Below are 10,906 nucleotides of genomic sequence, written 5' to 3'. Positions count from 1 at the left end.
ACCTGGCAGGGATGTGGGTCCAGAATCTCCTTGCCTCCACCCTGCAGCACTCCTTCCTCTAGGACTCAGGGCAGGCCCCTTCTGAAAAGAGCACGGCCTGCTGTTGGAGAATTTCCATATGACCACACAGAAAGGCCTCTGATTCTCTTCGGGGAAGATATAGTCTGACTTCTGTGGCTTGCCTCGCGGAGAAAAGGGAGTAGGTTAGAGAAAAAGAGACTGCTCTGTGGACCACTTCTGGGGTCCCAGACTCCCTTCTACGCTCTTTAAAAAAAAAGGACTATTTTTCATTTTTATTGCTCTGAAACCGCTTCAGCCACTAAGGGTGAGATGCCAATTATTCTGCTTCAACAGAACACATGCTCGTTGTTCCAGTTGTTCAGGAAGATAGCGAGGGTTATGATGGGAGTTGCAGTCCAGGATCTGCGCTAGGCAAACAAAGCGTCTATGTCCTGTTATCACAAGGGGACTGGAGGCCAGGCATAGGCTGGCTTACAGCTCTTTGCAGTAATCTGATGAGGACCAGGGATGGTGAAGAGTGGTAGGGGTGGGCTGGAGATGGTGACAATGACAGGCAGGGCTGGCAGGTCGGATATGACGGATGTAATAGCAGTCCTGGCAAGACTGATATGGAAGTGGCTCTGGGTACAAAGCTGAGGAACACAGGTCTTAAATTTACGCGTTGTTAGATCAGGTTTGTGAACACATGTTTGTCTGTAGAACTATTCTGTCGGCATTTAGGGAGTTTTAATTCAGTCTTAAGTCTTGGACCCAGCAAAGGAATTTCAGCCTGTCTGAGATCTGCCTATCGGCAAGGCTGCCTATTGGTAAGCCATTTGGTTTTGGTGTCACCTTTTCTTTTCCTTTCTGGACAGCTGATAATACAAATGGAGGTATGCACCTGTCACCACGCACCTGCCAGTGGCTTGGGTTTCCTGGATATTACCTAATTTAATTAATGTCTTTTATTCCTGAGGCTATTTACCCCCTGTATGTGAAGTGTTTTTGTTACTAATTTGCTTTGATTTCCTGTCGCTAAAATAACAATAATAAAACAGCTGCAATTCCGGTGGTGGTCCTATTGATCAGGTGGAGAGACTCTGAGTGGTGGTGGAAACGCAGATGATTGGGCTCGTGCTTTAAGACAGACAGACCTCACCCCTCACGGGCAGCCGCTGCTTAACTCATTCTGTATTTATTCTGTCGTCCACCCTGGCCCTTGATTTCCCCCCTCTGCTTGGCCTACCTTGTCATGCTGTTCTCTAGAAAATCAGGTCACCCTGTACCTAACTTTTCCCTGGCCAATGATGTTTTAGCTGCTTACTGAGCCTGCTGGGTTGTACCTAATCCTCACTCAGCCCCAGCTATGCGCACTGCCATTAGGAACATTATAAATCACCACTTAACCACCATAATACCTACGCTAATGGTTGGAACAAAAAGTCACCCCCTCCCTTGTGTCCAAGCGGCAGTTGCAGGCTCCCAGAAGAGGCTCTGCACTGTCTTCTTAGCCATGGCTGTGTCTTCCACGTTCTCAGCCCTCACAGAACATTCTATTCCAGAGCACGCTGCTGCTTGTGCTTTCTTTGCTACCAGAGATGGGGACCTGCTTTCCAACCACGGGGTTTCCCTGAAAGGAACTAACCACAGCCACTTGCCAACAGATAAGACGCTTAATGTATTTAAGGCACATTTCCTTGTATGTAAATAAAAGAGTTGTTGTTTCTTTACTTTTTTTCTTAACATTGTACCAGGATTGGGAAGGCTTTATTGATGATCCAAGGACATAAAATTTGTATCTTTCATAGAAAGACAAAGAAGAGGAGGAGGAGGAGGAGGAGGAGGAGGAGGAGGAGGAGGAGGAAAAAGAGGAAGAAGGGGAAGAAGAAAAGGCCCTACGCAGATGCTAACAGCTGCTGTAATGATGAAGCACATACATGGGGCAGGTTACACATATATGTGTGCATGCATATGTATGTTTTATTTTATAATACTGAGTGACACGTGTCAAGTATAATGATAAAAAGATACTTTTCTGTGTAGTTACTTTTTCCCTCTCTTTTGAGACAAGGTTTGATGTAGCCCAGAGTGACTGTGACTTTGGAGTTGCTATTATGATGACCTTGAATTCCTGATCCTTCTTGCCTTTGTAGAATTCCTGTGGACTGGGATTATATATATTCACCACCACATTCATCTAAAAAGTTCCCGAGACCCAGACAGGCAAGGGGACAGGCACTTGCAATACGGAATGATAGGAGCTATCATAATGACGAGTTCCTTATGAGAACGCACGGAACACATACTAATTCAGTTGAAGATGGAGAGATGTTGGGCATGGTGCAATCAAAGAAAGGGAGAACAGGGACTCTGAGAGCTGAAAAACTCTTCAGAAAGAATCTCTCTAAGAGTGAAGTCAAACGGGAAGGCTGGAGGGGTAGGCAGAAGTCACATCATAGAGGGGTTGGAACACTGGAGTGCTCATGGAAGGTTTTAATCAGGGGTCACATAATCAGATTTATCTCAGTGCTGTGCGGGAGGTATCTGGAAGGAGAAAGATGAATTAAGGGAGATCAGTTAGGAGGCTGCTAGGGTAAACTAGTCAAGGATATAATTGCCCGATCCAAGATAGTGCTGGAGGCTTACACAGAATGGGGTGGACTCGAGAGATATGTGGGAGGTGAAATCAATAAGACGTGATGTTTAATCAGATATAAGGGATGGAGTTGAGGAAAGAGTGAAGGGCAGAACACTCATTATATCTGGATAACCACAGGGTTGATGGTGCCCCCCACTGAGATCACAGTCATGGGCAGAGAAGGAGGTCTGGGGGTGTGGAGAGATGATAATTTTGTTTGGGATGTAGCATGGGGAACTTTGGATTCCATGAGATGAAATAAATTGTACACACGCACACACACAGATACGGAGACATTCTGTTATTTATATTTTCTGATGAATTCTTGGATGCTTCTAATTCCAGAAAAGGGACAGGATTACAGACTGCATGGCTCTCACATGACCGCCAGTGCTGACTAGACATGGGACAACTGTCAGGAACAACATCAACCAAATATGCTGGCTGACCAATAATTTGTGTGGTCAGGTTCAAATAAATGTCAATCAGATTCTTTCATTGGGTTGTTTCAACCAGGCAAGCTACCCAGAGCTTCCAGCCACAAATAGACAAGGGCATGGGATTGTCTTTCAGGTTTGGGCTGTGGTAGCTGCTGGGTCTCTGTGTAAATTGCTAAGAAGACAGCAAGCTGCCACTATCGTCTGCCTAAAAGATTTGAAAAGAGAGGAAGATGGAACAAAATACAGACTGATGGAGAACTTGGAAACCAAACCGCTATCCTTGAGTCTCTGGAAGAGAAAGACATGCAGAAAGAGACAGGGAAAGAGGAGACACTTGGTTTGTTCTGACTTTCAATTCCTGATTCCTTGAACATGACCACATGCGTACACACACACACACACACACACACACACGCGCGCGCGCGCGCGCATATATCATACATGCCGAGTACTGTGATGGCTCTTCTTGGTTGTCAACTCAATTATATCTGGAGTTAACTAAAACCCAAGAGGCTGAATGGACCTGTGAGGGGTTTTTCTTAATCAAATCATTTGAAGTGGGAAGACCTGCCTCGAATCCAGATCTTCTGTGGTGGGAAGAGCCACCTTAAATCTGTGTCANAGAGACTCTTGGAGAGTGTTCCCAACTTAGGATGTTGTGAAAGAGGAACATTTTGTGCTCTGAATTCTTTCCACAAGCTAGAGCTCTCGGGTCTAATGCTCGGAAGTAATGCCGGGAAGGGAGCTGCATTGAGCCACAGTCATGGGGGAGGAAGGCACTGAATCCAGTGTACTGTTTGCAGTTGTGATGCTCCACAGGTTGGGGTGCTAAATGCATGTGTACTATTTCCAACTTGTCAAGGGAGATATTCCCATTGCTGAGTCCAGAAGCACCTTATGTTTGCACCCACAGTAGATACAAATATTGTCACTACAACTGAGATTTATTGACTGCTGGAAAATTGAGGTAAAAGCTCATTTGCTTCATATAAGTAAATCACAGCAAAATGGGTCCAAATACAAAACTTTCAAGTTCTTTGTGTAGCAACCTACTGATTTTAAACTGTTAAGGCTTTTCCAGACAATTCAATGCTCAGAGACAAAAACAAAACACTCAATGAGAAATACAACTACAGAACATTTATTTTCACTAAGACTTTCCCAGAGGACATAACTAAGCTTGTCACCACCCCACCCCTCACAAGGGGTTAGTGCACTCACTGCTGTAAAACAGACACCAACAGTTTCAAGGACTGGAACCAACCTTAAATGGCAAAGAACACTCTCTGAATTATCATAAAAATGTTTAAGTAAAAAAAAAGAAGAAAGAAAAAGAGTAAAGGGGCAATAATGGTGGTTTTCAGAATGAAAGTATCATTCATGTTCCATGTCATACATTCAATCTTGGCTCTAGCGTAACAAAATGGAAACAGGATTACTATCATACAAAATGTTCACTACAGCACGCTGTATGCACCTGTTCCAAGCCCACCCCCAGCCCCTAATGCTTCCGACTCAACTACTTCCCAGCTTGTTGGGCCTGTCGACGAAGGAGCTCGTAGATCTTCTCTTTGATCCAGTCTTTGTTATAAGGCTGGTACATCTGTGTATCAGCTCGGTAAACAAGACAGCTGAGATCTGCCAGATCATCAATAAAATCAAACAACTGACTGATATCGTATGTGATGGAGGGGCTGTTGGGATTCATTCTTTTCAGATGTTCTTCATACATCTTACAAACACCTTCCATGCACTCATTCACAGACTCATAGTCTGCATAAGTCCTGCCTTCTGGCCTCTTGGTAGGCTGTACCAGCAAAATGGTGTGAGACATCTCGTCAGATGCTTTGCTGCAGCCGCCGCTAACACCACCGCCGCCACCGCCGCTGCACACGAGCTGCACACGAGCTTAGCCGCAACAGCCAATCCCGCGAGAGCAGCCGCCGGAAATGGCCTCCCACTGGAGATTTTATGACTGAATTAACAGAGAATGCATAAGACTATTTGTTGCTTATGGCTTTAGCTAAAGGCTAGCAGCAGAGAGACAGGTTCTGTCTGGAAGGCCTGTCTATCAGAAAATGAGGGCAGGGAGATTATATAATTTTGGTGCAAAGAGCCCATTTTGCCTGTAGCTGAAGCTCTCTGATTACTCAGAACCAAGTTCAGAAACTAATGGTCCTTGCTAAACTATGGTCTAGTCCTAATTTTCTGTCTCATTGAGTTTCTAGTGCCAATGTTAAGTCCCTGATTGACAAAGATAGATATTGGGGCTGCGGGGAAAGGGCTGTTTGGGAGGAGACGTTGCTGGGACAACAGCCTCAAAAGCTCATTCAAGACGTTTCTTATTCTGCTTTCCCTACAAAACAAAAAGACCCCTTTCCACTAAGTAGCTAAGGTTAGACTACAGGGGAGAGGAGCCTGGAGGTGTACCCCATGCTAAGTAGCTAAGGTTAGACTAAAGAGAAGAAGAGCCTGGAGGGGCATACCCCATGCTAAGTAGCTAAGGTTAGACTACAGGGGAGAGGAGCCTGGAGGGGCGTGCCCCGTGCTAAGTAGCTAAGGCTAGACTACAGGGGAGAGGAGCCTGGAGGGGCATACCCCATGCCTGCCAGTTGCATCTCTTCATGTAACATGGCATCACCATTGGAGAGAAGGGAAGCCAGGTTGAGGACACTAATCCTGCGTTCTAAACAGCAGGAAATGTATGGACGCGGTACTCAAAATTTATTTCAACTATTAAGAACAGGCACCATCCCAAGGACACCGTCCTTGTGGAGCCAGCCAAGGTGCTTTGTTATGGTAGTATTTAATGTATACGTGAATAAAAACACAATGCTATTGTCTTTTCCCGAAGAGCTCTTCCTATCCCTATGCAACTATTTTGAATTCTGCATCCCTGCTTTTACAACCGTGCTGGTTGCTGGGGGTGTGGCCAAGGTTAAATTCACCATTTACTTTACAAATTGAAGACAAGAAGTTGCAGAATCTTACAGAACAAAAGAGAAACGGACCTAATTTGCATATTTGAATATCGTGATGACTTCTTGACACAAACGAAGAGCAGGCTATACCTTCAAGATCTTCTGTGGGGAGAAGGGGCGTGGCTTGAAGTTACAGAGGTGATCAAGGTAGACCACAGCGTCTCCCCGAAAATACTGGGACAGAGAAAAGGTCCCGTGTGTCAGGCAGGGGAGCAGAAGAACAGCACTGGCAGACTCGGATTATTTGTCCTGCCCAGTGATGTTGGCAGGGACAGCTCTGTGTGTCACTTAGACATCTCCCACTGTGATGCCACAGAATGGGATCTGGGATGGATAACTTATGCTGGGGAGCTGGGCCTATGAACAAACAGGCTCATCCAACACCCTCGAAGTCTGAGCAAAGAGACATGAAGTCCAGAGTGGCCTCTGGAGCTGGGATCCAAACCCTGGTAGGCCAGTGAGAGAGCTGAGGAAGGGGGTGGGGTACTGGGTGAGAACCAAGCAGGCCTTTGGAGCTGATGACTCCGGAGAGGAAGAGAACCTCATGCTTAGCCGATTTCTTTGCTTCCCAGGTCTTCTGAGGTCCCTGAAGTCCACTGTCTTCTGCTTTCTTAACTCAAGCATAAGTATAATAATATGTATAAACTGCAAGTTCAAGAGCAAGATCTAAGCAAACATAGATTTTTCCAGATCCATTCATATCTCCATGCACCTAAGACCCTGAGAGAGTATGAAATCACACGATAAAAGTGTAGATGAAACACATTCTTATTCTGGTCATTACAAATGCCTTGTACCACGAAGTACATACAAGAAAGTAAATACATGCCTTTATTATCCTGTCTAGCCGTCCAAGCTCTGCGAGGAAGCTGCTGCTGCCGCTTGCTCTCCTTTTACTAATGAGCAAAGCAACGGAAAGGGTGACACGACTTTGCCTGGGTCACACAGCTTACAGGAGTAACTGTGAAAGCCTAGGATGAGTCCATCTTTCAGTTCCTTAGCAACAGAAAGGACTCAGAGTTCACAGGGCAGAGTTATACGCCCTGGATTAGAATCTGCAGGAGCAATTCTTCTCTTAAAATGAGTACCACTTTGTAGCCACCAGGACTGCCATTGCGTGACATTTGCAGAGATGTTGGAAGAGAGCGAGCGAATGACAGGATGTTTGTCCCCAGAGTTTCTCAATTCCCCTGTGCATGTAGGGGTTCTCGTCCCCCACTCCATCCACCCATCATCTCTAGCCTCACTGCTCTCTTTTCTCTCTGGATGAGACCCACTAACCTGTCTGCCCACTCATGAAACAGAGAGAAAGTGGGCCCCACAGCTGTCCTTCCTCAGTCCTATCCCCACTATTCTTAGGGTAATGCCCCCAATTTTACTAAGTGGAAGTGGGCAGTGGATAAGGACATTGGTAAATGGTATTTTGTGGGGAAATTTTATATAGCCCAAATCATTGGGGAAGTGCTGAATTAAACAAAAGGAGATATCTGTTCTTGATTCATATCTCCTAGACGAGGGCATGCCAAGAATGTCCCAGATGGACTTGACCACCCAACAGCTTTCTAATGCAGCAGGATTTTAAACAGCAATGGAGGAAGGGAGAAAGACATTGTGGAGGCGGGAGATGGGAGGTGGGAGGCGGGAGGCGTTCAGGAACATCTCAGATCCTCCTCAAGGGTTTGCAGCCACCCACTCTCCTGTTCCTGTGCAGCTGACCTTGGCTGGGAATCGCAATAGGTAGGCGGGGGTTTGTCTGTGTGGGTTGAATGTGTGGTGCAGGCAACTGTGTGTTTGTACAGCTGTGCACCCACACACCTAAGCACAATTGCTGGCAAGCAGTTCAAAGGTATGAACCGGGCGAGATTTTATTATTGGGCATTTGAAGTTTCCCATCGCCTAATATTTGCTCAGGTCTCTTTGGGGACACTTTGATAAATAAAGCAGAGCCTACCTTGTGGTGGCTGCAGCTTGTTGCTCGTGGTTGGAGCTCTTATAGTTCTTCAAAGTCTGAGGTTGTTTGAGAGGGTATATGCTCCGACTTCTTCTCCTGCCCTACCTGCTGAGGACATTCTGGAAGAGCCTTGAACTTCTTCCCAACTTGACACCCTCTGTTTATTTTTGCTCCCCTAATTACCCTTTCAACTTGCCCTGGTTTATTTTTAGAGGTTTCCTATCCACCTCATTAACAACTTGCAAAAGCTCCTGTCTCATATTTCTCCCCTTTACACCCTTCATTAAACACAGTGGCCTTTGTTATCTCGGAGCAGGGGCCTTGTTAGGATTTAAATGGAATGACTGGAAGCTATTGCCTAACTGATTTTCAGGCGTGCCTTTCCAGTCCTCCAATCCTTCTGTTTGCCTGCGAGTCCAGGGCCTGTCTCCCCAGGGTTCTCTCTGTTCTTTTTGGGTTGTTCTTTTTAGTAATCAAAGGCTGACGTGAAGAAGAGGCTCGGCTTCTGGCTGCTCTGTTTTGGTCTTGTTGATTTGGGGGGTGGGGGTGGACAGGCAGCTCACACTTATCCTCTTCCTCTGTTCCCACCAGGGGTTATGAGGAGAGAGGTTGGCTGGGATTTTACCCCCAAGCCTTGGCAGCCAATGTGTGAACCGAATGGAGATGCTTAATTAAATGAACACCAGGACCAAGGTCCCGAGCTTACACCTGCTGATCCTCCCACCTCATCAGAAAAACTCTGCCTCATGACTCCTTTCCACTGGCCCAGTTAGTAGTCAAGCCTTCTTGGTAGGATTGGCCAGCATATTGAAAGCATCCTTCATCAGAGATACCATATCCTGGGTACCATCCTGCAGAGGGAGGAAGGGCTGCAAGGGCCAGAAGAGGGGCTTTCGGTATGGTGACCCTCAGTGGTCTGAGCTGGGTTTTCTGGGCAGGGTTAGGGACTCTGAGGGAACCTGTGGTTTGACCAGAGCAGGGGAAGCCTGGTCAGTAAGCTGTCCTCTTTTGTGAGATTTCTGGTGTCCCTGGCAAGAGATGAGCCCCGCCATCTGTGCTACTGGCTCAGGACTGATGGGCGTGGAGAGAAGGAGCCAGGCTTCTGGAAGCAGGATGGAGTGGGTAGGACCAGACTCCTCTGTGTTGAAATCTTCGCTTCTTTCATGGTCTGGAAAGTTCTCTTACTTCTCTCGCACCTCATTTATGTGATAGGATGTTACCTCAGGAGATATCTCAAGGGCGATGGCAGAAATGATCATAGCAATGTATGGAAAAGGCCAGGCACAGTGCCTGGCACGTCATAATCCCTCAACAGACAGCAACCCATACGATTTGTATCATCAGTAGAAGGTAGCCCTCCTGGCTCTATGTGACTTCTGGAGACCATAGGAGAGCATACTTAGAGAATTGAAGTGACCCGCCCCTGTGCTTTGTGCATGGGGCAGGACAATTTGTCTTTATTGTGATGATGCAGAATCTGTGTGGGGTTCTCTAGCAGGAAATTGGCAGCTCCGGAGAGGTGGCTGCTTTGGGCAGCTCAAAATATGTTCTCATGGGCTGAGCAGTGCAGGCTCAGCTAAACTCCCATTCTTGGGCTCAGTGGTTAAAACCAGCGTCTGCCCAGGCTCTTGCTTTTACCTTGTGAATCCATCACTCCCTCATTGTCTAGCATCTGCTTCATAAAGCCCTCCAGGATTTGCCCTTGGAGCCTGTGCAATGCTCGTTGGCTGTGGGAAGGTGAGGATTAGTGGAAGAAGATGAACAGCTGAAGAGAAGCCCAAAGAACTGCTTGGCCAGAGCAGCATTGTCCGGCTTCCTCATGTCTCTGTTTGTCCCCAGCCTGGGTTGTAAACACATGTCCTCAGTCAGGGTCAACTGTCTGCCTTGTTTTTCCTTTCAATCTGGAAGACAGAAGTGAGGATATGTTTGTGGGAAGGAGATGGCTCACTTTGCTGCCATGGAGGCTGAGGTGTGTAACACCCATAAAAGCAGAATGTGATGTTCAGGGCCCTGGACTGAGCTTCTAGAATGGGCATCTCTGCCATGAAGACCTTCTTTTGTTTGTGCTGAGAACAAGGGCTGCCAGACAGATGCTCCTGGGGTAGACCTGAGTCTACCATCCTGTGACAACCCTGCGGGGAGAATTTGAGCACATCACCGCAGGAGCCAGGGCTGAGTAGAGGTCTTCTCAGAAATGACCATGCACACTCAAATCCAGTGTCTAAGTCTGAGACCAAATGCACCTAAAGACACAGACCTGGACTTCATGTTACATCAGAACCAGCAGTCGGGAGCTGGGATCCAGGTTGCTAGGCTCTGACACAGGAGCACTGGCATTTCTGGGATCAGTGAGTCCCATTTCTACCAAGCTTTCTGGTGGTTAGGGGCACATAAAGTTTAGACATTGCTGCCAGACCTTGCCCTCAGTTTCTGTTAGGCCTGGTGCTTGACCATCTGTCCCCTTCCAGTGATGGATTCTTCCCTCTTGCAGAATCCTACCTGACCCAAGTGTGCAGGGCAGCAGCAGGAAGGACCTGGATGATGAAAAGGCCCTGATTGGTTTCCTGGTAGAGGACAGATTTGGTGAGAGAGCGGTAAAATAGGTATATGGATTCAGTGCCGGCTTCAGCTGTGGAGGGAGGAACAGCCCCTCTGGGACTTCCCAGAGAGGCTGAAGTTAGGCCCCAGACGCTGAGTGGGACTGGGAGTCTTGGTTTGGCTAGGACAAGCTCAGTTACAGAGCGTTACTGGCTGGAGAGACAAGTGTGGAGACCTGTGACATACTTTGAATGTAAGATGAACGCATGTCAGTTTTACAGGCAGCAAAGGCCTTGCTAATTTTTAAAGCTTGCTGCAAACATTAATTATTCCTTTCTATGCCTGTGGGCGAAAGGAA

General features: G+C 47.0%; 1 protein-coding gene across 1 annotated transcript; it reads right to left on the bottom strand.

Annotated features, from left to right (window-relative positions):
* Nucleotides 1-4,203: 4,203 nt before the first annotated feature.
* LOC126510790 (enhancer of rudimentary homolog) lies at nucleotides 4,204-4,962 on the bottom strand. The gene has a single exon (XM_050157498.1). The coding sequence runs from the start codon at nucleotides 4,910-4,912 to the stop codon at nucleotides 4,598-4,600; it is 315 nt and encodes a 104-aa protein (XP_050013455.1). The 5' UTR covers nucleotides 4,913-4,962; the 3' UTR covers nucleotides 4,204-4,597.
* Between the last annotated feature and the right edge of the window lie 5,944 nt (nucleotides 4,963-10,906).

This window comes from Alexandromys fortis, unplaced genomic scaffold (genome assembly GCF_014885135.2).
Source record: "Alexandromys fortis isolate MF-2015 unplaced genomic scaffold, M_Fortis_MF-2015_v1.1 scaffold_78, whole genome shotgun sequence".
NCBI classification, from domain to species: domain Eukaryota; kingdom Metazoa; phylum Chordata; class Mammalia; order Rodentia; family Cricetidae; genus Alexandromys; species Alexandromys fortis.
The sequence above is the reverse complement of the archived record's forward strand: the minus strand, read 5'-3'. Positions and strand labels throughout refer to the sequence as shown.